We start from the raw sequence: 27932 nt of genomic DNA on the forward strand, positions 1-27932 counted from the left end.
AGATAGATAACTTCAAAAAACAAATCACTGTTAGTCTATGGGCATAAAAAAGTTGCCAGAGCAATAACAATGGCTAGCAGTGTGGCTGCTTGGTAGCTTTTCTGCTTTTAGTCATTTCATAGCGCAACAGAAATTCTGCCTATTTGTCTGAAACTTTCCAGATTCCAAACAAATGTTTTTAACGGGTTCAGCAAATGTCACTTATTACCTCAAAAATACTGTGGAGTGATTTTCTGCCTTGGGCATCTCTATCCAATCTCTTCAAAATGGCTAGCCAGTAATTTTGCCAGGTACCCTCTCAAACTGGAAACCTTGTTTCTTGGTAAGCAGCACTCACTAATGCAAATATTTCATGGACTGGATTATCCAGTTCCATTTATACACTCCTTTTTCTCTGTATGATATAAAACCAAATTTCTGACCAGCTGCAAAGTTGGAAATTGGTACTCCCACTAAGGTGCTGCAGAGCAGTTTATGGGGTGGATACATGACAGTCGAAGCAGGAGAGTGGATGTGTCAGAGCCCTTGCTCTGATGCTCTTAGTGGGATGCAGGAAACAGGATGTGGCAGCTGATGCCAAACAGGGTCCCAGCAACATGAATCCATCATGCAATGACTCCTTTTGCACCCTCTCCTGCATTAATCTTTCATGGTGTGAGATCATCTGGCCCTTGTCTACAAATTGTTAAGTTTTAGAGAAGCAGCTTGTTCGTGGGTTAAAGAGCAGAGCTAGCACATGAAGCTATGGGCTCTTCTGACTCTGCCTGTCCCCATGTTCTTTGGGAAATCTCTCACTTACCAAGCTGCAATAGCAAGATTATAGCTAGCAAGCTGAGGAAAGTAATGTCTAGCTGACATTGTGGGTCTCACCTGGAGCAGTGTGTCCAGTTTGGGGCCTTCCAGTATAACAGATCAACAAATGGCGGGGAGTCCAATGGAGAAAATTTAAGATGGTTAGGGGTCTGGAGCACATGATGTTCAAGGGGCAGCTGAGGGTTTCTTTAGCTTGGAGAAGAGAAAGGAAGGGCGAATGGGGATCTAGTTGCAGTCCTACTCCCAAAGAAGGTGGCATAAGGATGGCAATATATACAGATGGAGAAAAACTCTTTGAGATGCACAGTGAAAGGAAAAGAGACAACGGTGACATGGTGGAGCAGGGGAAATCCCAGTTAGCTATAAGCAAGAAATCCCCCCAAAACTCAGTGACTGGCTAGAACAGACAGCTTGGAGAGGCTGTAGAATTTCCATCCTTGGAGATTTCCAAAATTTTTCTGAATGAGGCCCTGAGCAACCATATCAAACTTTGAAATCAGCCCTGCTTTGAGCAGGAGGTTGCACTTGGTGACCTTCAGAGCGCCCTTCCAGCTTAAATTATTCTATGAATTTGTGTTAACATTCAGTGAACACTATTCAATAATAATGTAAAAAATATATCACTTGGTTGTGGTCCATATAAAACCCTGGCTCTAAGTTCTTCACACATGATCTAGGGGAACAGTAAACTGTAGTCTAAATAGTAAGAACTGTTTCTAAATCAGGAGATGACTACCAATATTTTGATCACAAGGTTTCTCTACCATACTGTAAAAGATACCAGGATTAAATATAAGCAAAATATCCACAGCTATTACCATTACCCACTTCTCAAATGACCCTCATTCTCAGCTAGCATGTCCAAAATCGGAGGCAGAAATAGAGATACTATCTTTAGAGGGAGCGAGGTATGGGTGATTAGAGCCAAATGGAGGAGTGAAAGAGAAGAAGCTCTGGGGTGAACCATCTAAGGTGATCAGGACTCACAAAGAACTCCAATAGCTCAACACAACATTTATCAATAACCTGTAGTTTATGTATATAAAAATGCAGTAATGAGGATTATTTCATTAGGCAAAGGCATAGTGCATAGTAAAACAGTAAACAGTGCTTATTTATTTTCCATTTTGCTTTTGTATCTTTATATCATTACTGTTCTTTGCTGCCTGCTTGCTGTTTGGTTGCTGAGCGTGCCTGGGATGAGCCGAGCCTAATGCTATGGCTGTGCAGAAGGGAATGAGGAGCAGTTGTTTTTCAGATCAAAGAGCATTTCTGGCCTCTTCTCATCCTCCTGGAGGAGGAAAAACCCACTTCTTCCATGTGTAGATGAATACTAAAATAGCTCTAATTGACAACCCCTAGCTGGTTTGGAGCTAATATGAATTGGTATTAGTTATATGAATATATGCGATGGTAATGAGTTTGCAGCATGTTTCTCACTACCTTTGCTGCAACAGAAATTCTCAGAGCATCTTAAAACTTCATTTCAGGCTATTCTTTATTTAGTCAATTTTCTTAGCTATTCCCTTTGGTCACATCAGGGCTAAATGGAATTCGAGATGCTATTTCAAATAAGCAGAAACAACTTTATAGAACAGTTTTCCTATCTCAAAAGTTTTTAATGTAATCTTTAAAAATATTTTTATATATTTGTACAGAAATAAAAGAATTAATTGTCCCTTGTCCTTAACAGCCTTTGGAGAAATGGCTCTTGTCTTTCTGAGTTTGGAAGCAAATTTCCATTTTTTTGCAATAAAAGACTTCTATAAAATAGTTTGCAAGTGCAAATCGCAAATCCCAATAACAAATGCTATCCATTTTCCAAAATGACAAAAGAAATCCATAGAACGGTGAGCAAGACAGACATTATGAAAGAACATTTCAAATGTGTGTGCTCAAATTTAAGAGGTTCATAAATCAGGGGGGGTGTCACTTGAAGTTTGTCTTTGACTGGCAGAAAATAAAAACTTCTTGAAATGTCTTTAATTAGTTTGGACATCTCATTTTATAAGCTAAGCAATTCAAATATAAGTATTTGCTATTCCCATCACTGTGGATATAAAAGTTTTCAGTGTATCTTTGCAGTTAAAGCACAGGCAAGTTTTTAATGACTTGACATAAGAATAAATAATGGTATTACTAGCCATACTTTGCACCCATGCTTTTCTTCTCTACTTAACTATTCAGTGCATAGTTCTCTGTCAAACCCAAATTATTCAAGTTTTTAAGTGATATTCTCTTTTTTCAATACAGTCGGTCCCTGGTGACCCTTTTACTGACCAACAAAGGAGTGAGGAGTATTCTATAACACAGTACACAAATTGGGCTATTAAGAAACCAAAACAAGGCAATCAAGAAATAATGACACTAAAACCATTAATTATGCCCTTTCCCTACACAAGGGTGTTATGACAGAATCATTAATTGCAGGACAATGTATTAACTGTACATGAAGAAGATGCAAGCTGCCTTTAGCTTCAGAAATTCATTGGTAATACCATTCAGTATTAAGAGGCATTGTATACTATGCTATATTTTAATGTCATGGTGGTTTAACTTCTCTTTATTAACCAAAACTTTCTGTATGGCATAATCTATAGCATATATGTATTAGTAATTTTGTCAGCTTTTAATGTATTTTCTTACCAGTTCCCAGCACAAAATTCCTTCAATTTAGACGTTAAAGCAGTGAATTTTTCCAAATTTTGGATTTGCTTTTTTACTATATATTCAAGGCAAACCTGTTTACTTTTCTCTGATATGTATTCTGTGTCACAAGCTGCATAGAGACTATTAATTTCTTTTTTTTTGTTCTGTTTTTTATACATTTCAAGTAAATAACTATAATAGGCTGTGTGCTATACTTTTTCAGATCTTTGAACTTTGTAAAGGAAAGATAAAACGATGCTTTTCTAGCCTGGCAAAATATAATAACCATTATATATATGCTGGCCATGCAAGGTAGTTAGACATGGGATCTTTGTTATCTGGCACTTTTATCTTAATAAATACTAGTGTTCATTGTAAGGCATATAGGTAAGAAGGAGAGATGGGATTCCTGTGCATTATCCAGTCTTGTGATTGCGGTGCACCTAACCATGCTGCCTCATGTTTTCCTGTAGAGAATCTACTGGCATTTTCCATTGCCGTTTATCCATAAGCAGTTTCTATGCATGGCTATTTTGTGCAAGCCTTAAGAGTTTTGCAGAAACCGAAGAGCAGAGCCCGTGTCCTGTCTCAGAACAGTCATATTCATTGTGCATCTTTATTAGCCAAATACGTGTGCAGCATTGGTTTCTGTTGTTTAGGAAGGTAGCAAGGTGACTCCTTCGTATCTGGAGTTGTGTAGAACTATCCACAATGTAAAAACAGAGTAGGTCAGTAGCAATTCTGCTGATGAAAGTTGCTGTTTTATCAATAGGAAAGCTGAGCAGAATCAGCTGTGGTAGGCTTTCTCACAGAAAGCAGGTCATTGTTCAAAAGGTTGCCACTAAGTAAAGATCTCAGAGTCTTCAGCTTTGTTTTACCTTCCAAAAAGGATTCCCAGACCTTTGGGATCCACAGCTTAATGGTGTATTTGCCTAAGAGATTACCAAGCATTGGTACACTGGTGCTTCTGGAAATTTTGCTGTGAGATAAAGATTCTGTAAGATCTGGTGATCCTTGGAAACATTAGCAGGAGATTCCTGCTCAGGGACTTGGAAGCCATGAAAACCCTGATTTGGGGTAAGGGCTCTGGAATTTGCACTCCTACATAAAATCTAAAATCTACTTTTGAACAGTCTGTTTAAAAGGAGAAACCATGTAGTCCAGACATAGCCCCATGACTTCTCTGAAAGAGACCAGTTTGACCAGTTAATGAGAGTTACACCATCAACTGCCTACCCCCTCTTGGACAAGCTGAATGGGATTATGTGAGTTAAAGAGAAGCTTTTTCTGTTGGGATGTGTCTGTGTTTGAAGGTTCCTCAAGGCATTGCTAATTCAGGCCAGTTTTGAGCAGCTCTGCAGCAGGATTGAGCAGGGCTCGCAGAGGGAACTCGTAAAGCGCTGAGACGTAAGGCCAGTCCTTCCTAAGCCCTTTGGGTTCCTTATTTCAACTGCAAAGTTAGGCGCCAATGTACTGCTCCAGTTCACTGCTTTGCACTGCTCTGGTGACACTGAATATCTGTAAAGTGCACTTCAGTCTCTGGTGTGCTCTGTCTACTTTTCCAGTGCACAAGAAAATCTATGATCAGTGGGGTTTTGCATTGCTAAAAAAAATTACCTCCTCCCCGTAATACTACCAGGGGAAAACAAGGAAAAGATCTTGCTTTAAATTTCTAATTAGGAGCTACCAAGACTTAATCAGTTATCATATTCACTACAAAGCAGAGCTGTGGTTAGTTGAATGTCTGAATTGTGCATTTCTTGCCTTTACCGATGACCTCAGATTTATAAAGTTTGGTTTGGGCTTAATGACAAAGTCTTTATAATATGTTTTTACTCTTAAATTAAAGTTATACATAAAATATCCATCACAATGTCCTTTTCCGCAGGTAGTACATATGAAAAAAGGAAGGCTGGATAGTGGGTGCCTCGTCTGGCAGGATTTCAAAGAAAAATTACCCTGGTTAACAAAGAAGATGGAATATAAAGGGGAAAAATGATCTTAATAATTCTTCTGTAACTGCTTACGTAAAGAGACAGAGAGATAAATAATAAATATAAATATGATATAAATACAAAAAATATAGATATTATAAAAACAAATAGAGAGATATAAATATGAAAACAAATGTAACTCATTCAGAAAGTGCTTTGTTTCAATTTGTTTCCATGGAGGAGTTTATTCAATTGTAATTTATCTTCCAGCCTGAAAATAATCAAAAGTCCAATTTGTTGTTGCTAGGGGCATTATTATTTTATCTTAATTTGAAGAAAGCTGATTCTAATGCATTAAAACTTCTCTTTAAGCAAGAGAAAGCAGAGACTAGTACTGTAATTAGAATTGTTTTCCTACAACTGCTTCATGACGCTACTTTTTTGAAGAAAAAAACAAACAAACCTGAATCCAAAGAAAGCAATTAACTACAAGCCATTTATTCTCTCATTTCTGTGAGTATTAAACCTGTGGCTTTACAGTAACTTAGTAATATGGTATTCAATAGTAGTCACAAGGCCATAATTCATTCAGTAAGGTATTTCTCAGCTACCTGGTTAACATAAAAATCCAAAACAACCTCTGATTTTACTTCAGAATCAATCAGCCCTTTTGTATGTCTTTTGCCTTTGAGCAGATGAGAAGCTTACGAAACTAAAATTACAGCGCTTGCTCCAGGAGCTGATCTCCACTTGGCTGATTTGCCACGAGCCCCTCCCCACCCTCCGCAACCCACAGCAATATTTTCAAAGATTCATTTTTCAGGGGGCCAATATTTCACTTTCTGTCAATTTCAGTTCTTAGACGAATAAATCAAACCCACTTATTTCTTGAAATATTGGAAAGAGAGATGTTAAAAGGGAATACTTCATTTTTTGTGTAAAGAAAGAATATTGGATTTGTACAAGGGAGAGAGACAGAGAACAAAACTGGTTGTGACCATGACAAATGAATCCCATAGGAGTTGGTGCACCAAGTTCTGTGGGTCCTCTGCGCAGCGCAGGAGTAACAGTGGTCAGTTCCCAGCTGCACCGCAGGACCCGGAGGGACTCCTGCTCAGCAGTTTAAAACTTGCTAGCTGCAGGAGCTACTCAGTGGAGTGGCCACCAGAGGCCTTCTGCTGCTTGACATGTCCCAGCCCTCCTCTAGGTTTCAGGCATAGAAATTTAGTGGAATAATCTCATTTACCCTCCAGAAAATCTCCAGTCTGTAGCACCTTTTATCTCATCATGATCTGAACCTGGCAGTCTGAGAAATGCCATCCATGCAGGTTTGAGCCAAGTGGATCGACAGTACAAGGAAAATGCCATTATCCTTGGCTATATGCATACCATTAGCACAGTGATGTGTGTTGGGTGCAATATAATTTAGCAAGAGTGAAAATGTCCACTCTGTATATTGAACATGTCCACCCACAGTACCTTTCTTTCTAACTGGACATGTGCAGCTCATGCTCAGCCAAAGCTGTATAAATACACAATACTTACAATAGGATCAACAGAGTTACCACAGATATACATCAACATAAATAACAAAGAAAAATCTGGCTCCAAGTGAGAGAGGAGAACATTGGAGAGAGTATACAAAGCTCAGTAAGAACTGTGTCTCAGTGTGCACTATCATTCTAGCTTTAATGCCTAAATAAAGTTGGCCTGTGCTCCATTTACAGATTGTGACAGATACAGGAAGGCTGGTGAATGCAGGCGTTAGCCATACTTTTGTATCTCTGCAGCCTTCATTCTTTTTTTGTCTGTTTGGATTCTAATTATGTTGTTCCAGGGGTACAGTCTCCGCTAGAAGCCTTGTAGCTGTGTTTGTAAGGATTGCAATTAGGTTAATCAGTTTGTCTGAGAGGCGAGATGTTGTAGCAGGAGCCCAATCATTCACTAACAGGTCTGGCAGCTCCCAGGACAAAACCCACCTCTCGTCCTCCCAACCTAGATTCCCTGAGATGCCAAAAAAGTCCCAGAAAGTCCCAGAGCTGTGAATGGGCGGAGGCTGGCTGAGTCCTGGGGGGAAGCGTTATGTATTGCCATACCGCTCTTTACTCTTCCTTGAGCATCTGTTCTTCAGTGACTGTCATGTTGGATAAATCTCTAGACTGACCCAGGGTGGTTGCTCTTATGTTGTTACAGCATGTGAGCAGAAATAGCACACAACCCTCTGCACCTGACTCTGTAGACATGCCCTAAGACTATTCAAATATTGGTATATTCTGACATAACGCAATGGGACAGAGTACCAGCTCTTTCCATGTCTACTTTTTGATCTCTCTTTTAAATCATTCGCCATTCACAGACACGCCAAGAAGTTACTTGGGAAATAATAAAGTGCCACCATTCCCTGCCGTGCACGCTGTATGGCTGTACAGAAATCAGAGTGCATCAGCAGAGTCTCAAGCCTGGAGTGAAAATCCATTTCCAGCTTGGGTGGGGCCAAGATTTCACATTTATTTCTGGATGGTTCTGATGGCTCTTTTATCTGGACTAAACATTTATGGATACGCTTTGAAATAAGCTCATCATTTTTCCGGGAACGGGAGTAGTTGTTGAATTTAAAACGAAGTTCACAACAGTCACTCTTTACCCTGCCTTCACCATTGACAGCTGAATCATTAAAGAAATGACTCAGGGCATTTTTCTTCTCAAGACCAGAGTTGCGTCAAAACTATTTCTACTGACATGTAATCATATGATTCTAGACACTGTGAGACCTCTTTAGTCCCAGACTAGACACAATATTTCATTTATACATTTAAGTACAGAGTTTTCAGTCTGTAACTTTTGATTTCATTTTTTTTTTAATATAGAAAGGAACCAGACAAAATCTACTTTATTTCTTCCTTCAGTTACTGCTTTAATAATCTCTCTCATTACATGTGTTCATAGCTACAACTACTCCATTTAAAAATACAGCAGTGTCAAAAAAGAAAAAAAGTCTTAAACATCAACTACATATTTAAGCTTCCTTTTGAGATTGCTCCAGGCTCAGCAATGCACAATGTTCAGGGTAATTTGAATATAATTGAAGCCTTCTCTTTTCTTGTGTTATGAAATTCTGAGTCTCTGGAGGTGAGTAGACACCGTGCGCCACCTACTTTACTATTTTGTTTCAGAGATTTGACTTATTAAGAAGTAAGTTTAATGCAAATAAAATGGCTTTCCCCTCCTGGCATTTGGCAGGCATACAGAAGTGCGACAGAAGAGCAGAGTACCTAGAGACACTTGCTTCTCAGAGCTGTGTGCTGAAAGAATAGAAAGCATTTAAATTCAAAACGAACCATCTGTGACAACCCCTAAGCAGTGCCTCATTTCAGAAAGTGCAAGCCTGGGAATAAAAGTGAAACTGTATGTAGCCGCCAATTAAAATAATCTAATATAGACTTTTCTGCTTTTTTTTTTTTTTTGGTATGGATTTTCTGAGAACCCACTCTGTTTCATTTCTTTAGTATATGTTTTACAACTGAAAGGAAGACTATTTAAAACTGTAGTCAACATATATTAGACACTTCATGGGATAAAAGGTGATGGAAGAGGCATCATTGTGGTTCACCTCTCAGCAGTTCATATCTACAACTGATATAAGCTAATATAACTTTAAGTCCAAACGAATACTAAAACTATTTCTCAGACAAGAGTGATTTCATACTAGAAATAAGGTATTCACCATTCCCCATTTGGGAATTTTAAAATACTGTATCTTAGAAAGTCAGCATTCAGAAATGAAAACCAGAGAGTTTCTGTCAGTTTACTCAGATCAGAGGAAAATAGCGCAATGGCAGCATACCCAAGGTAAGTAGAAACACATGGAAATTCCTGCTTGCCCAAGCACTATATACACTATATATTGGCTGTCTATACCTTTGGATTTACAGGATTTAAATCAGATCAGAATTTGGACCTCAGAGTATTCAACGTGCTGTTCTGGGAAAAGATCCAGAAGAATTCGCTCAATAACCATGAAGACTCTGTCACTTTATAAGATATAAATCGTACACTGAAAAAATATGTAATGTTAGGCAGTACAATTACAGTTTTATTTCTTATTGAATTTGGAGCTACACTGCAAGCTGTAGAGAATACGCAATAAGAGAACATCACGTACATTTACTGAATTCAGAATATACCCCCAGGATATAAGGTTCACATCCCGCCACGATACTTTTCTTACGCAGGGAGCTACAGTTGTTTGTGTATTAAAACTAAGTGTGTTTCACTGGCCTTATTTTTACTGCTGCTATTTAGAAGGCCATTTTGGCCAACTGAATGAGTATACAGTTATCTAAAAACCCATAAACCTGAAAGGTATTTTAAATACTGTTTCATCAACATTCAGGTGTTAATCTATGGTCAAAGAAATCGAGACAGCAATACATCAGCAGTTTAAGCTCTGCTTGCCTTGAATATGCAAAGAGTCCCACCACCATCAAAGTTTGGCCACAGGTGGGGACTGCAGGCTTCAAGTGTTACATACAGCAGTGGAGAAATTGGAGCGTTACTTCTGAGCAAATTAGGGCCTTAACATGAACAAATCTACTTCTGAGAGACACCCCCAAGGCATGGCTGCAGCTGTTTCTTTGACCATGGCACCTCAGCTGTGACTCTTCCTTCCAGGTATTCTTTTCAAGATGAAGAGGACATGTTCATGGTGGTTGATCTCCTGCTTGGAGGAGATTTGCGTTACCATCTGCAGCAGAGCGTCCACTTTAACGAAGGAACTGTTAAGCTGTACATTTGTGAGCTGGCACTTTCCCTGGATTATTTGCAGAGATACCACATCATTCACAGGTGAGTGGATTTTAGTTGAGGCATGGACTACTTGCTTTTGGCAGAGCATGGGAATTTTATCTTGCATCTGATTATATAGTTTTGTTTATCCAAAACCTGTACACCCATTCGAAAGTTTTCATTGTTGCACAAAGGTATCCAAGGGTAGAATTTGGCTCTAAAAAGTTTTTTTTTTTAAGTATTTTTTCTTCTGTCAGCCATTCAGTAGCCCCATTTCCATGCATATCCTTCTCATACTACCTTTTATTTTCTCTTGATCACATACTATCATGTATGATTTTTAAACACTACGTAAAACATGTAACAGCCTCCTGGCTGCTTTTAATTTATTTTTAATTCTCCAGTGTCCCAATCTGCCTGAACACACAAATGTTATAATTCAGTGCAACAATTTCATACCACAACATGAAACATCAGGAAAAGGTCACAAAACCAAAGGCTGAGAATGAAGAATAATTTGTTAGCTTCCTGAACCTGCTCGAAGGTCAAAAGGAGGAGAAGAGGCAGGGAAATAAGAGAAATAGACAGAAATAAATTGCACCAGCAGTAGGTGGTGTATTTTTTGTGCTTTTTTTAGATTACAACCATCTTCTCTTTTTACTGCTTTTCAAGAATTTAAAGTAATCACAGTATTTGTGTCCAAAAAATTGTCAAGCATCAGGGTCTGTCTGTTTTCCTTAAACAATTTGTCTATTTTCCTTAAACAATTCTGTGTTTAATTAAGGTAGGGGAGTGAGGACCTTTATGATGTTAGCACAGCAACTGTGGAATTATAAAATGATGGTCTTGATCCTGCTCCATTTTTCTATTTTTAGGCTGAATTTCGCCTTTTTAGGCTGTATTTCTCCTTGATTTACGGTGGTATGAATAGGAAAAGAATCAGTTTTGTGAGTCACCATAGCTGGATGTGAATATCAGAGACCAAAATGAACTCATCTGAACCATAGATCTACCAGTGACCAATGTAAATAAATTCCTCCAAATGTCTTAATTGAGAGTTGTCATCCTGTCCACCTAGCAGAGCTGTCTCATGATTTCATAGTAAAGAGCTAATAAAAATTATGATTTCACTTTCTGAAGAGGGAGAGATTAATAAGAAATTTATACACTCTGAGGTACAGAGGCAGGTGGTTGTCCGTATTACTGAAATTGCACAAGACAAAAATTCAAATTCAAAAAAAATTCAAATAAACACTGCAACTGTTGTTTTGCTTGCAATTAAAACTCCCACAAATGTTGCAAGCATTTTCTGCAATCTTGTATTCTCAGCATACTGTTTTTATTTCAGTACAATTCCATGTATTCTGCATATGTTTTCCTTTCTTAGGGAATGTTTTAAAAAGACAAGCTCAGAATTTCATCTGACCTTTGTTTCTATGCCTTAAGGAATGTTCTTGGTGAAAAGCAAACTGATGAGAGTTTTTCTCATCCTCATTCTAATGATGAGAAATTTTATGCAAATAAGCTGTCAAAACATTCATGAGAGAATCCAGTTTCTAATCGAAACTTGTATTTTGTTACTTGTTACTAAGCCTGCAGCTTAAATAAGGTGGCAAATGTCTTGAGAAAATGAAAGACCAGATCCAAGTGTTTGTGACTGTAAGTTTTCACGACAGTGTCTGCATTGTCATGGTCCAACTGTAAAGCTGAGCAAAACCCAGATGGAAAGAACCTTTTGTTCATTTCTGTATTACTTGATCATGAATGCTAAGAAGTTAATTCTTTTTTGCACTAGTTGTATTATAAATTAACTCCACTGACTTCAAAAATTGTTGATTTGCACCGAGGTAAGTGTGAAAGTTGCAGGGTCCCAGGAGCAGCTAGACGCCATGGAAGTTGCTGGCTCCAGTCGGTGGAAAACTCTGTTTTCATTCCACACTGAAAGTTTTCACCAAACCAAAATTGTGTTAAAACACCAGTTTCTTAGCCTGCAGGCGGTGTCACTCGCTGGTTAGTTAGGATTCTTGTTTAGGATGTGAAAGGTCTGGTTCAGGACTCCGCTGCGCTTTAGAAGACCGGGGCAGACCTGAGAGCTGAATGTGGCTCTCCATCCTCACAGCTTCTTGCCCAAACCACCCAGCTGTAGCATGAGGAGCCTGTTGTTTCCCATCTTCCCACCAATTAGCATAAAACCCCAAATGATCCAAGTGCCAGTGAACATGGCATGAACATTTAGTCAGGAAAGTCCCAGCACATTTCACCTTCTGCCTCATCTCAGCTGCAAACTGAAATGTAATTCTGCTGGGCATATCTTAACCGGCATCAAAAGCGCAATGCTGATTTAAATTGGCTAAGAAGCTAAGACAGCAGTGTTGCACAGTGAAGAAACGTGTAGCCATTACTTTACTGTTGCAAATATACCGCCCCATCAGAGACTGCACCAATGAGCTGATTGGTATTTACACCTCAAGGTAGCACACCTCAGCAATACCTTTGTGCCAAAGTCCTACCAGTCAGCATTCGCATGTTCACCTACAAAACTGTATTAGACCTTTCACTTTTAAATGAGTGCACTGGTAGCAAAAAAAAAAAAAGAAAAAAAAAAGGTTTAGTGAGTCACTAAGCCGTTGAGAGAGCCCCCTACTAAATTTTGTCTGTGCTACAAAGAAAGAATAGTTGAATGATTCATCGGACTGGGTAGATGGATTTTCAAATTGCAGTATTATAAAGAGTTGAATATATGGTGTGTGAGTCAGGAACTTAACTCCTCCTCAGTATTTACAGATGTGTAGGAAATGTGTACAGGTTTCCATTACTATTACATCTGGTGACATGACAGAATTGTTTTTTCATGATTAAGCTGCAGCTCCGCAGCTCCAGGAATTTATTATGAAAGGAAGTGTCAGTGGCGCGACAAGGAATTGTCAGGCATGTATGAATGCATGTAGAAGTGTCTAGACCTGTGTTAAGCCGGTTGCTATTGGAGTTGCCATACTATCCGTCTGCATTTGTTGCTGCAAAAAATTTGCTGGTATAGCTAGCTTTGCATTTTTGAATGTGGCAGCCATTTCAGCAATAGAAGTAGTGTTTCTTCCCTGACAACTTTAACCATATAGTGTAAGAAGGACTACTGTTGTGGTGTATTTGTGAAAAATCATAATTTTTCATTAATCACACATATATAAATCCATATTTTTCATGCACAGTCCTACAATAGTGGTCTTATTTATTATGGCACAAGAATGAACGCTGCTCTCTCTCTCACTTGTAGCTCTATTACAAATGTTTGCCTTTACATCAGTGTCCAGCCAGAATTACAAATACTTAAAAAGAAAGAAATTACCATTGTCAAGCTATGATCCAAAGACTACTCTAGGCAAATTTTCACTTAACTTGCACAATAGCTAATTTAATATTGAGACATCTCTAAATTGTGCTTTACGTCACAAACCCCTATTTCCCCACAGTCCTGCTATAATAATTTTATCCTTATTTTTTAAATAAAAAATAATTCTTTAAAAGCTTCCTGACCAGTACTTCTTATAGACCCTTGGATCCAGCATGTACAGAAAGGCTTCTGGTAATTCACATGGTCTCATTCACTCCCTAATGCTGGACCAAATTCGGCACTCTATATTAGCTGACAGCAAGTTTCAGGACTGTATGACTAAACATATTCTCTCTAGTGCTGGTTGTATAATACCATTGAATAATGTATTTGATAAAAGTTTTCCCATCAAAGGCTGAATAAACTTATTTCAGACATGAGTAACTCAACCTCCTCCTTTGACAAATGTTGCTGTTCATACATTTTAATAAAACCACCTGCTTCCTCACTAAAGTAGGCCGCACAATTTCATTCAGCTATTTCTTCCAGCCGTAGTGGAGACATGGTGTCTCCCAGGAGGCTTTTGCAGCTCGAGCCCCGGCTCGGAGCAGCGCCAGGCCTGTGGCACTGAGGGTGCTTCCAAGTAACATGCTTCATGCTGATAGAAACACATTTTCTCTTTCTAAGGGGGCAAGTGTTAACTGCATCGCCCTTACAACTTTGCAGCTTCATTTGGCTTCATCAGAAGCCAAGCTTTGGTCAGAATGAGGCTGGATGTGGCAGGTGTCTGGAAAGGAAATTACAATAACGTTCCAGCATCACTTTAGTGTGCTGAACAAACTGTTTGATCTGGATGCCCGATTTTATATATATTTTGGTTGAAGCACAATACGCTTAGGGTTTGTTCAGTGTCACAGGTCTGTCCTGCATGGTTAGTGTAATCACCACTCTGTTTCACATACCTGCAAGTTCTGCTTTTGAATAGCTATTCAGTAGGATAGGTAGCAGCTAATGGAAAATGGTGGCAAACTGAGCATCATGTTTCACTCTGCCAGCTGATCCACTGCAGAATAAGAGTATCTTGCTGCTACCAGCTAGATGAGGTGTACTCTTAGTTGAACACTGCTACACTGTGCTACAGTGGAGAAGATTCCTGTTTGTTCATTACCTTTGAGCCTTTCAAGGCATCCAGCAGTTTGGTGAAATAACATGTCTAAATGATTAAGTCCTCTCTCTTTAAAGCGAGCCTTTCCAGTTTTACCTGTGGTGCCATACACCAAAAGAACAAGCTCTTATTCAAAAGGTTCCCTCATGAAATTGTCCATTTAGCATGTCAGCAGCAAATAACTTTGGGATTTATTTGAAAACAGAGCCTTCTCCCTTTTTATCAATTTTCAGAGATGTCACAGGCAGAACAGTGCTATCCTGAGGTTTACCAGGACATATTAAAAGGACAGAGTTCCTTATGGATTTCAGCTCACACTGAAATGAACTCACATTCATTTTCTTGCTGGTAAGCATGAGGAAAAAATGTAGAAGAATCTTGAGTCGATGACATGGGAAAAAACAACCAGAGTGTGGCTATTATTCATATGTCCTGCTAAGGATCATGACAGGTTAAGAGGCCTATTCACTGAATTTTCTGGATTTGTCTCCCCAGGTCTCTCCCATTTCTTTTTACTGTGTTTTTTAAACAAGTGCAAGCCCTCATTATTTCCAAGAACAAACTGCAGGAACTGAGAAATGTCATGTAAGAGAAGCAAATTAGAAAATGTATCAAAACCAGATAAAAAAGAAAAGCCATACAAGCCACAAAGCACAGAAAACCTGCCGAATGCTTATGAACTCGCACTGATCAAAGAGAAAGTGATTTACAAATTCTAGGTACAAAAAGTATTTAAATTTCAGCTGAGTCCTTAAAAAAGAATTAGATATCACAAGATATGTATATGCAGAGAACAAGCCTTTCAACTTTTGAAGGGAGTTCTTTACTTACAAAAACAAATTATTTTTACTTTTGTTTGGCAACAGTAAAAATAGTAAATTATTTCATTTATCAGATGACAAACTGCAAACAAATGAAGTTGCTTTGAAAACACGCTGAGATTGCAATATCCACAGACTAGGTTATTAATGATAGGTTACTATCAAGGAAGGGACATGAGAACCCTCTAAGACACTTGATGCCCCATCAGATGGTCCAGTTCTGCCATTGGCACTGATGCGTTCTTGTATTGTGTGTATAGTGTGCTCGCCCTTCTCCACTCAGGAGAAATACCAGAAGAAAGGGCACCAGAAGAAATCCTGCCATGCCCTGCCTGCCTACTTTCAAACCCCATTAAGGAGAGATACATATTGCCATCAACAGGGAATTGTTTTGTTCCTGGTAGTTTGCAAGTGAATAGATGAAGCTGGTGCTCAACCCTGCATGGGAGAACAGGGAAAGGAGGATTTCTTCCATGCTCCTTCGCCTCATTATTGCAAAGTTGTGACAATGGGCTTGCTTGAAATACTTTGTTTAGCCAAGGAAATGTCATCTCACAAGCTCTACATCATCTAAAACTTAGGTGCCCAGTCAAAGTTAGTAATCTGAGAGTCCCTGTAGTCTATAAAGAGATGCAGATAACTTCACAAAATGATTCAGGCTATCATTGTAGACATATATGGCAGGAGAGGGAAAATCTGATCTGTAGATTAAGCCTGGCCAACTAGCTTACATTAGATAACAAATTTCCAGTGGCCAAAGAAAACTGAAATTAATCCCATTCCAACTTTTTATGTGCTGGATTGAGCTCTAGAGAACAAGTCTCCTTCACTAAGAAATTAAAGCAATGATGCCAGAATTTGAAGTGTGTAGAAAGTTTTATCATTGTAGTAGGTTTTCTTATGGCTTGCTTCTCTTTAAAAACAGGCTGCAATTGTATAAATGGTCACACACCCACAAGGCATAGATCTGGTCCTAGATGAACGTACAACATGCATCTAAGAGAAAAAGTTATATATCAATGATAAGCATCAATCTTACTAGTTCTTCTAAAACACAACTATAAATAATTGCAAAGAATTTTATCTGAATTCTGTTTTAATTTTTTACACATTTATTTAACTTTTTTTCCTGAATCTTTTCTCACCTCACAGTCATTTAACTGCAACCAACACAATTAACATGAAAAGCTGCTTTTTCTAAATTTCTAAAATCACAATACCATCCCTGTAGACTTCTACATGTCTGACTTGCTCCTATTAATTGTAGCTCCATACTCCCTACTACTGGAGAACACGGTTCTCTTGGAGCAACCAAAGCATTTCCATAGAGACCATAACTACTTATGTGGTTCATGGCCGAGGACACAGGAAAGGTCCTCAGATCAATCCTCAGAGTGAGTGGAAGAGAGCAAACTAGGAGATTTCTCTCTTAATTTTCAAGGCAGCTCAAGGCTACCTCCCTTTTGCATCCTTACTTACAATTCTGAAGCATCCTGTGAACCTGAAACTCTTGGAAAGAAGCAGAACCAATAGTAGTAACTCGTGCTGGAGAGATGGGCATTAACAGGATTAAAAAGCTTTTATACCAGCAGAAATCAGTCCTACTGAGCCTATCCCACTCTTTATTCTGAAGCAGTTTCATTTCCAAGTGTGTAGAGAAACTGAGGGCCAACCAAATTCAGCCTCCCTGTCATGCCATGAGGCACAATTTTGGCTTGAAAATGGGCAACAAAAAGCCACTACCTTGCCAAAGAGCTTACTGCTGCAGAAACTGTGATAGTTGCATCTTAAGCAGAGAACTGGAGATAACAGCAAGTATCTGGTAGGATACCTCAGCTCAGTACACTCTTTTTTGTAGACTATGCTTCAAGGGAACTTGTAATATCCTTTTGGGTATTATACACCAGTTCACTGGCTCCAAGCTCTGCATCTCCCATTTGCCAGTCAGTCTGGCAGGGAGTATATCAGTGTTTTGTTTTTTTCATTTCTGTCTGTCTGCCTGAGGGCTTTCTCAAAGCCCTTTACATTTGTTCTAGGGCTACTCGCCTATGAATTGCTTCTAGTTTCTGCTGAGTGCACCCCCATCTACAACGGCTGCCTTACCCTGTCTGTGTTATTCTTTTTCCTATCCTTCTGGATTTTTTTAATAATCCCTTTGTGTTAACCTACCTTTTACAAAGCAAAGTGTTATATAGGTAGCCTGCAGGACATATGATATATATTAAAATATTACACGTGTCCCTCATTTCCACAATTTATCATTCCATAGATAGATAATGAAATTAAATGGTCACCTTCCTTCCTTTCTCCCCCACCCTGCTATTAAAATTTTGATCATGAATCATTTTCATAGATTCATACACTGAAGTAGGAGATTCTGACAGAATTGAAGCACTGCCCTATATTCAAGATTATCTCAGGTTTTCATACACAAATACGATCTGCATTATGCTAGTTTTCTGCTTTAGGATATTACTAGTATCTTCCTGCTCAGTGCAGGGTGAGTGTTACCAGAACCATCTTTCTTTTGCAAAAATCTTTTACAAATTTCTTGGTGTTGCTTTAAAGCTGGAAATGGTTTTAGTACAGCATGTCTTCTTAGTTCCTGTATACTAGTGAGCACCACCATATGGATAGTACATTGGTGTTGTAATTCTAAATATAATAATTACAAGTATTAATAATGAATTTTAGATAACATTGAATAAATAATTCAAATGATTAGGCCCTTATTCTAGAGAGACATTGCAGTATCCACAACATTAATTGCATGCTTCCCCTCTCAGAGCCAGGATGGTGCAACTTCCCTAGCCTCCCCATTCCAGCTGCGAGGGGAGGAGGGGATGAGCCAACACTCCTCTTACCAGGAAGATCAAATTAGCAGTGAAGCAAGGTCTGAATGAAAGGGGAGAGAATGAGACCCCAAACCCTTCTGATACTACATCAATTCTTTCTCCGAAGGGATTAGTATTAATGTTATTCTAAAAATATTCTGAAATGTTTGGTACTAGCACTTTGGAAATTTCACCTGGTATCACTCATCGTGGCTCTGCACAGGCATATTCTCTCTAGTAAAGTTGCAGATTTGCATGCAATGTGTTTGAGTCATTCTTGTTTGCATTCAGTGAAGAAATCTAAAAGCTTTGACTAAAGTTAGGTAGATGGGGGAAAAGAATATGAAAAAAGAAGGTGGTAAACTTCAGGTTGAGCAAAGTATAAACCAGTAGCAGTACAAGTGCCTGTTTCTGCTTTAATGATTGCACCACCTCTTCAGCTTGGATGAGCAACACTGGAGTATTCTATCATTCCCTTGGAGATTTCCTCACAGTGTAAGCTTCATTTTAATATATGGCAAAATAACAAAAACTTAAGGCAAAAAATGCACATTTACATTAATTTTTTATGACTGCAGTAGTTTTTTATGACTCAGGAACTGAATATATTGTCCATGATGTGGTAGAAGACATTTCATTAAAGGATATTGCCAGTTTAAGCTTTCTTCCTCTCTTAGAAATTCATTGAGCAGCTTTCAGGACAATTCTGAGATTCCAGGTGAGAGTGGTTTGAGTTGTACAGTTTTTCACTTAGCAGATGTATGGAGGGTTCAGAAAGAGTGGGAGTTACAGCACTGATCACCTGAGGGAGTTTCACCTTTCAAAACGTTTCATCTGGTAGGCAAGAACTGTAATTAAGATACTGATTGCTGAGAGTTTTGTTCTGCTGAAGTTGCTTTCTTGACTTCTTTTTTTCCTCTTGCATTTATTCTCTCTTTCCCATCCGGGAGCTCATCAGGGCATTCCCTAAAAATTGCTTTCAAATATTTCTGTGTCCTCTGCAAATACCAGTACCAACTCCCTTGGATGGGTTTTACAGTGGAGAAAACACAGCAGCTAAGTTTGATGCTGTAGGATAGTCCTACTAGTGCATCTCAGCTTCTTTCAACATGTGCATACGCAACGCACACTGATCCCTGGGGGGAATTTCCTGTTGACCCCGTGGGACAATTCACATTTTCCTTCTGCAAAGGAGATGAGGCAGGCCTGCGATTCAGCAGTCACAGTGCCCTTACGCTCAGCAAGGTTATGTATGTTCTTAGGGAAAGGACTTTGCTAAACCGGAGTCTTGTGAACATGCTGAACTTCCTCAAGGTGGGAACAGCACTAGGTAGACAGTGCACTTTTAATGAACTGAAGTTCGTTGGGATAGATTCTGGTGAATTCAGTCATTCATTATACCATGATCAAAATCATTCTTGTAGTCGGACTAACATGAATAGGAAATAACCTCTCTCCAGTGGCTACCATTTTTAATTCATTTATTTATTTGTTGATCTTGTTATATAGAAGAAACTTTGGCACAGTTTTGAATGTAGAATGCAGAGGTTGTTGCTTTGTAGTCTAAAGATAGAAACAGCTTCTTGAACTTCTTGTCATTTATTTTTTGCCTTCACAGTGACTATTCTGTGTGTAATCATCTTATAGTCTCCTGTTTCTTTGAGTGATATTCTCTCTTTTTGCATATTTTGCACTCTTTGGAGGTGGTGGGGGGTGTGACTGGATGTTTAAATATGAGCACAGGTCCTTTAAAGGATAAATAAGAGTTTCTTATAATACAACTGTGGGCCCTCTTCCTATATAGAGATGCTGTTTCTATTTTGCTGTCAGATTTAGTTCAGGTCATAAGCATTTTAAAGTTCAAAGCATATTTTTCTTTGGCTTTATGCGACCTCCAAACATTGTTAGTTTTTGGTAAAAACTAAGACGGCTTAAAATCTCATCTTTTTTGTAGCTGTTATCATTCAATGTCAAATGGTCTGCAATGGAATTGGAATGATAAAAAACTTCATGAATGATAAAAAACACCACAAGAAAAATAACCAAGCAAAAAGTATGATTTTTTAAACAGTGTCAGGAAAACAAACTGACACTGGTCTGACAATCTTATGCTAAGCTCTGAATGTCTGGCCCATGAGCTCACAGTTGGGAGCTTCAGTGAAAATGGCTGATTTTTCAGATAACTGAGCAGCTACTGCTTGAAGAGCCACTAGCAAGAGGAAAAGAAATTGGTGGTAAGACAAGTGAACTCTAGAGTACCAAGAAGAAAAAGTACATCATCTCTCTGTTCAAGAGCTTGGGGAAATTTTTGGTGGCAGGGAACCGGAGAAGGAATAAGGGAAGCACCGATGAAGTAGCTTGGAATGAGAAAATGATAATTTTGAGGCATTTACAGAGGGTGGATAAAAGCTGAATACACCGAGGGGACTCTTGTATGAAGTGCAGAGGAAAAAAATGCCAGAGAAGCACTGGGAAGGTTGAGGACTGGGGAGTGCAGAAGGCGGTATGGAGCATGGTCAGTGAGAAATCTGCCAGGAGAAAGGAACAGTCTCTGAAACTCAAAATCAGGAGTGAGTGAAGGGAGTGTGGAGAAGCTGAGAGATGCTCTATGAAGTGGAGGAGGGGAGTAATAGGGGAAATGGGGGTATGTGCCAACATACAGCTGTTGAGTTGGGGGCTAAGGCTAACAGAAGACTGACTGATTTTGAATATATCTCTCTTGGTTATCGTCGGTGTCGAACAGCTTTATTTGCCAACCCTGAAAAATCTCTCCCAGAGTTCTTTATGCAGATAGGAGTTAATACACTGGCGTGAAAAATAATCTCTCCTGTGTATTCCCAGAAGAGGTGCTCATGTGGAGAAATGCAGTCCTAGATTTGCTACGTTGCTCTCGCAAGTTGTTATAAAAATTTACAGATGATCCTCTTCAAAAATACATGATCAACAGGTTTACTCAAGGAGTAGCAGGCATCTGTTTTGAATGCAGATCAATCAGCAATAGCTGACTTACTGTTAATAATCAATAACAATTACCAATATAGTCACTTAGCAAGACGTTCTGAGGTGAAAACCTATTGCCAGAATGCTGCATTTGTAAACTTTTATGCTAATTAAATGTATTAATTATCTAGAGTTATGACTTTAAAATCTACAGAGACTCACAGCTTGCCTCTGTTAAACTGGAGATACTGCAGAATTTTCCCCTGACAGTGTTCTTTCAACTTTTGTCTGCAAATCTACTCACAGATGTAGAAATACTCTGCAGACAGACCCCCACGCAGACACATGCACTTACATATGTACACAGAGTTCAACACTAATTAAAATGCTAGCTTATTTCCCTGACTCCCACAGTACCTTTACAGCTGAAACTAAAAATTATGAACATACAGGCAAAGCCGCCCATTTCCAGCCAACAGTCTTTTATCCTATCATTATTATTGAATGTTTGATTTTTGGAAGAGAAGATAAAGTGTTAAAAAATACAATGTAGGAGATCTAAAGCTGAGAAAAAGAATTATTAAGCCTGAGTTGTCCAGATTTTTGAACATATACATCACACCAGAGTAATTATTTAATTAGTGAGAAGAACAATGGTGCTCAGTCATTGCCTGCTCTTCTTCCCTTCTAAGAAATACTTGATCACCAGTTTCATTCCTTCAGACAGGATTGTCTCCCCTAGATGAAAGGTGGCTCCAGCTGTTTAAGAAGAGCTCTGTGTGGCAGCACCTGGTCCTCTCTGGATGCTGAGGATGGCTGGGCATGAGATGATCACGAGTCTGGTGGGGAATAAGGAACCCCTGCTCCTTCCTCCAACATCCCTGACATAAACTCACTCTGTCAGAAGGTTGGGCAGACACTCAGAGACTTTCCTGCAACAAATGAGGAGGATATTCTATTTAATGCCACCAACTGAGAAAATTCTTAGGCATGCAGTCTATTTTAGTTATGGCACAATTTATTGACACCCACAAATCCATGGGCCCTGATGGGATGCACCCACGAGTGCTGAGGGAGCTGGCGGATGTCATTGCTAAGCCACTCTCCATCATCTTTGAAAGGTCATGGAGAACAGGAGAGGTGCCTGAGGGCTGGAAGAAAGCCAATGTCACCGCAGTCTTCAAAAAGGGCAAGAAGGAGGACCCAGGGAACTACAGGCCAGTCAGCCTCACCTGCATCCCTGGAAAGGTGATGGAGCAGCTCATCCTGGAGGCCATCTCCAAGCATGTGGAGGACAAGAAGGTGATCAGGAGTAGTCAGCATGGCTTCACCAAGGGGAAATCAAATGACTGGCTGGGTAGATGAGGGGAGGGAGAGCAGTGGATGTTGTCTACCTTGACTTCAGCAAGGCTTTTGACACTGTCTCCCATAACATCCTCATAGACAAGCTCAGGAAGTGTGGGTTAGATGAGTGGACAGTGAGGTGGATTGAGAACTGGCTGAATGGCAGAGCTCAGAGAGTTGTGATCAGTGGCACAGAGTCTAGTTGGAGGCCTGTAGCTAGCGGTGTCCCCCAGGGGTCAGTCCTGGGTCCAGTCTTGTTCAACTTCTTCATCAATGACCTGGATGAAGGGACAGAGTGCACCCTCAGCAAGTTTGCTGACGATACAAAACTGGGAGGAGTGGCGGATACACCAGAGGGCTGTGCTGCCATTCAGAGAGACCTGGACAGGCTGGAGAGGTGGGCGGAGAGGAACCTCATGAAGTTCAACAAAGGCAAGTGCAGGGTCCTGCACCTGGGGAGGAATAACCCCAGGCACCAGTACAGGTTGGGGGTTGACCTGCTGGAAAGCAGCTCTGCCGAGAAGGACCTGGGAGTGCTGGTGGACACCAAGTTAAGCATGAGGCAGCAATGTGCCCTTGTGGCCAAGAAGGCCAATGGTATCCTGGGCTGCATCAGGAAGAGTGTTGCCAGCAGGTCGAGGGAGGTGATTCTCCCCCTCTACTCAGCCCTGGAGAGGCCCCATCTGGAGTACTGCGTCCAGTTCTGGGCTCCCCAGTACAAGAGGGATGTGGCACTACTGGAGCAAGTCCAGCGAAGGGCTACAAAGACGATTAGGGGACTGGAGCATCTCTCTCATGAGGAAAGGCTGAGAGAGCTGGGCCTGTTTAGCCTGGAGAAGAGAAGGCTGAGAGGAGATCTTAACAACGTGTACAAGTATCTGAAGGGAGGGTGTCGAGAGGATGGGACCAGACTCTTTTCAGTGGTGCCCAGCGACAGGACGCGAGGCAATGGGCACAAACTGAAACACAGACAGTTCCATCTGAACATGAGGAAAAACTTCTTCACTGTGAGGGTGACAGAGCACTGGAGCAGGTTGCCCAGAGAGGTTGTGGAGTCTCCTTCTCTGGAGATATTCAAAACGCGCCTGGATGCAATCCTGTGCAACGTGCTCTAGGTGACCCTGCTTGAGCAGGGGGGTTGGACTAGATGATCTCCAGAGGTCCCTTCCAACCTCAACCATTCTGTGATTCTGTGATTCTGCGATTGTGTGTGAACGATTGTATTCTTCATTGCGTGAAATTAAGCAGAGCACCAGAAGCGTGACTCCTGCAGAACCTGCCTGTGAGTCTGTGATAACACATTACAATAATTTGACTCAGAAACATTCCCCGTTGTTTTCATAATTCCATGCATCCTGCAAGTTTTTTCTTATGTTTTTAAAAACACATTCCACAGTTCACCAAGATCTAAATATAGGTGTCTATATTTGGGTTGGTTGTCTAGAATCCCAATGTAGCAAGTGGATACCTAGTCAATACACTCAGTGGAATCTAAAAAGCTATTCAGCTCCTCCAAAAATAGACATTTAGTCATCTCTCTGGTTCTTCACACTCCAGTGACTGTGTTGGCTAGACTTCCATTGCCTATAAATAGGAATATAGACACCTAATTTACACTCAAATAACCTAATCTAAGTATCTTTTGAGCTAAATCCCATCCCTAATTTCAATTGAACAAGTAGCAAGAATAATCCTTATAATAATTTCAGGACTAACAATTACTGTAATGACAGTTTCTCTGCATAGAGTCTACTTTTTCACTTGTACTGTGTTCTGGTCTAGTAATCTTAACCAGGATGTTGCTACTACTACAGTCTGTGACCCCAGCTAATATTGCAAATGTTTTATTCCTTATCCAGTTTCAAGAGAATCTGGAATAAATAGCTGTTTAATTCTAAGCTATATGTTGTCTACTTGTCTTAGAATAGAAAGTCTTCTTAAAAGATATCATAATGGAATATGGGTTGTGTTTTGGGTCAAATGTTGTATACTGTCAGGCCTCATCTATCTTAAATAGCAGTCTCCAAGAACACATATACCTATTACTCTGGGACTTTCTTAGTAAATTTTCCTTTTTAAAAGCATTCATACTTATTCTTAGAAGTAATTTATTATTTTCCTTCCCAGGACAGGTGAGGCTGGAGATAGAGAAGTGTCATGAGACTTATGTCTGAAGTGTTAAAGGTTGGTTGGCAGGAGCAAGTACAGCATAAAATCAGATATTTGCCCCTCTATTACTTAGAATTAATCCCTCTGCTGGTGGATTTCACAAGAATACTTGCCAGCTGCTTCTGACAGATCAGGTAGGGAGCAGGTCAGCTTTTTTAATAAAATATCTGTGGTTTTCTTTTCAGGCATATACTCTGTGCCTCCAAGTCTGATTAATGCAGCTCACTTTACATATATCATAACTCTAAAGCCAGCCATATGCAGGATGGCAAAGCTCACTTGGCTGTGGAACATATTCAGCCTCTTCTCTGTGATATATCTTGGTTGTGTCTAAGGCGGTCATTTCGAGGAATAAAGGCCCAAGTACTTATAACTACGGTTCTCATGTTGTGGGCATTACCCAGCAGGAAATGATGGCAGCGGTAAAGGTAATTGGGGGTCTGACATTCCTGCTAATATTTGGGGTTTCAGATCTGAAAGAACAACATAGCATCACTACATGACACATTTGTATTCTACTTGCCAATCTATAGACCCACTCCTGGCTAGATCACACTGCTGAAGCTCAGATCAGCAGAAAATGTATTTGAAGGGGATCTTCACTGTGTCACTTCAAAGGAATTCCCACCCAGGCACTCGCTGAAAACCTTCAGCCTTTGGAAGCTGCTGTCACCTTCCCTACCTGCACGTGAAGCCCATCTCACCATACTGTACTTTAATTGCCAGCCAGTCAGGCAGCACTGAATATATTAGCATGTATCGCACTTTGATATACATTATTTAACATCTGTTTCCTTCATGTATTACTATTATGTATGCTGCTGTTCTGACAGACTTCTGTATATAGAAATTGATAGGGCTTTTCAGCCAAATTTTAGAGATATTTTACAGCAATTATAAACTGCAAGCAGTGACTGATTCAGGAATAGTTTCTTACGCACACGTGTGTTTGGAACTCTTTATATTTTCTTTCTGAGTTTGTCTGATAAGCTGAGCAAACTCTTGGAGATCTGATAAATCTGAATGGATCTATTCCATATTTCATGCAGTGACAATAATGGAACAGCTATATGAATTTTAGTCATTGCAAAACACCAGACTTTCCATGTTAGACTTTTTTACAACTGATAAAGCAAGGCATGCTTGTCAGTAATGTTGTGCTCCTCCTGATTTATCTTTAGGCAGGGGACAAATGTCATCAATTCTTGCTCTCATTTACTCTCACACAGGGATTTCTGCCTGTGTTGGAAGAGGGCCTATCTCTTTTACTGGAAGGAGAGTGATATTCATGCAATTGTTGGCAGAGCACATGCAGAGCATGGTCTTCCCCTTACTCCCGGTCAGAAGTTCTCGCATGGTTCCTCTGATGAAGGAAGCATCACCATCACAATGTACGTACTCTTCTGCTGGGTCAGAAAATGCTTTCCAAAGCTGAATTCCAGCCTGTGTCTAATGAGCTGTGCACTTCCCGTGGTTATCAGAGAGGTCATCTATTCTCAAAAGCTGATTCATGCATCGGAGTGTGACCCTTGTCCCTGTGTACACAGAATGTCTCAGCAATACTTGAAACTACAACACAGAAAAGATTAAGCCATCAGCTGCGAAGTTATCAAAATATTACTGATACATGGTGATTCCACGTGACTCCTACATATACACTGAAGCTGAGCATTCAACTAAAAAGAGTTTATTCATTCTTTTTTTAGTATCACATTTTTCTAAAAACATAGGTTGAAATATGATGATGTTTTGGCATTGTCTGTAACCCGATAGCTGTTCAAGGCCCCCCTCAAAGCTACCCTGCAGTCCTGGTGCTCTAGTCCTGGGTGATGTCCAGTGTTGGTACTAGAATGCAATTCTAGCAAAGGAAGTGGAAAATTTCTCATTGCTTTGGGTCCTTCAAGCAAGATTAAACCAACGACTAGATTGCCTGCAAGTTATTGTACTGGATAATGTTCACTTGGAAGAGAACCTCTGTGTCCACAGCAGGAATTCTGGAGAGCACTCTATGGTTTTTGTTATGTAAAATCTCAATTTATATGGCTGCAGTGATGCTTTCCAGCCTCAATCTCTGAGACATTACACGATGAAATACATAGGAGGCAAAGTACTGGTTCACTTTCTCCTTTGAACAAATCTTTCTAACATTAGGAAGCTTTAGCAGTAGGGGGGGTTATAGTACATTAGAATCTTCATCTATTTTTCCTGCAATTACAGAATGTAATTACCTCTGTGATAAAATCATATTGAATCTTCAGGAAGCAGCATCCACTGAAATATTCCTTGTTGCTATTTTATTTTAATCTAGAATCTATGCAAATAAATTCAGGGGCTAAATCTAGCCAAAGATGACTATTATCTGTCTACATGTACCCAGAAATGTGAAAGGCTCAGTATAGGATTATTGTATTTAAAATAGCCATTTTCTTCAACCCAGGATAACAATATCTATTACATCTATTGCTCTAAACCAAAATTGATAGTGTTTCCAAAGACCACTGTCCATACACACAAATGTAGATATCATTACTGCCACCTATTGTTACAAGTAGAGAATTGAAAATATTTTCATAATTGTATTTTTCCAAAGAAAGACATGATTGGAAAATAGCAAAATTGTTCCAGTTGAAGTATTTGTAAATAAGCATGTTTTGGAGGCTTCCTTACCACTCCTGCTTTCAGTGCTATATAAAGTTGGCTATTACGAGTGCTAAGAAAATTCAAGATCTTCATGGACATCTGTTCATGGCATAAAAATTAGCACTAAAACCCAATTCCACAAGAAGGAACCACAGGTATCATAATGCTCAGCATCACAATAACTTGCTTCTGTATATCTAGGTACCGGAATCCACAGCCTTGAGCTTGGCATCTTGACTCTCTTTATAGGTACATAGTATAGGTAGCTATAAAGCTAGCGTTTTAGAACCCTTAATTAGCAAAAGCTTCTTCACTTTTTTTCACTTCATTTTTTTAATTATCTTCTGATAATTATTACAGCAATTATATCTTGCATATGCACCAGAAAATGGTCTTGTTGATCAAGCAGGTTGCTACACAGAAAGAAAAAAAACCACCAAAGTGTTATTTTCAGCTGGGTGATAGGATTCTGATTACAATCATATAAATGCAAGCTATCAGATAATTAAT

General features: G+C 39.6%; 1 protein-coding gene across 2 annotated transcripts in view; it reads left to right on the top strand.

Annotated features, from left to right (window-relative positions):
• STK32B (serine/threonine kinase 32B) overlaps positions 1–27932 on the top strand; it is a 182993-nt gene that overhangs the window by 87434 nt on the left and 67627 nt on the right. For both annotated transcript variants that reach the window (XM_067297180.1, XM_067297181.1), the window contains one exon: positions 10068–10241. In XM_067297180.1, coding sequence (XP_067153281.1) covers positions 10068–10241 — 174 coding nt within the window. The remainder of the gene's footprint in view (positions 1–10067; positions 10242–27932) is intronic.

This window comes from Apteryx mantelli, chromosome 5, assembly GCF_036417845.1.
Source record: "Apteryx mantelli isolate bAptMan1 chromosome 5, bAptMan1.hap1, whole genome shotgun sequence".
Classification (NCBI taxonomy): domain Eukaryota; kingdom Metazoa; phylum Chordata; class Aves; order Apterygiformes; family Apterygidae; genus Apteryx; species Apteryx mantelli.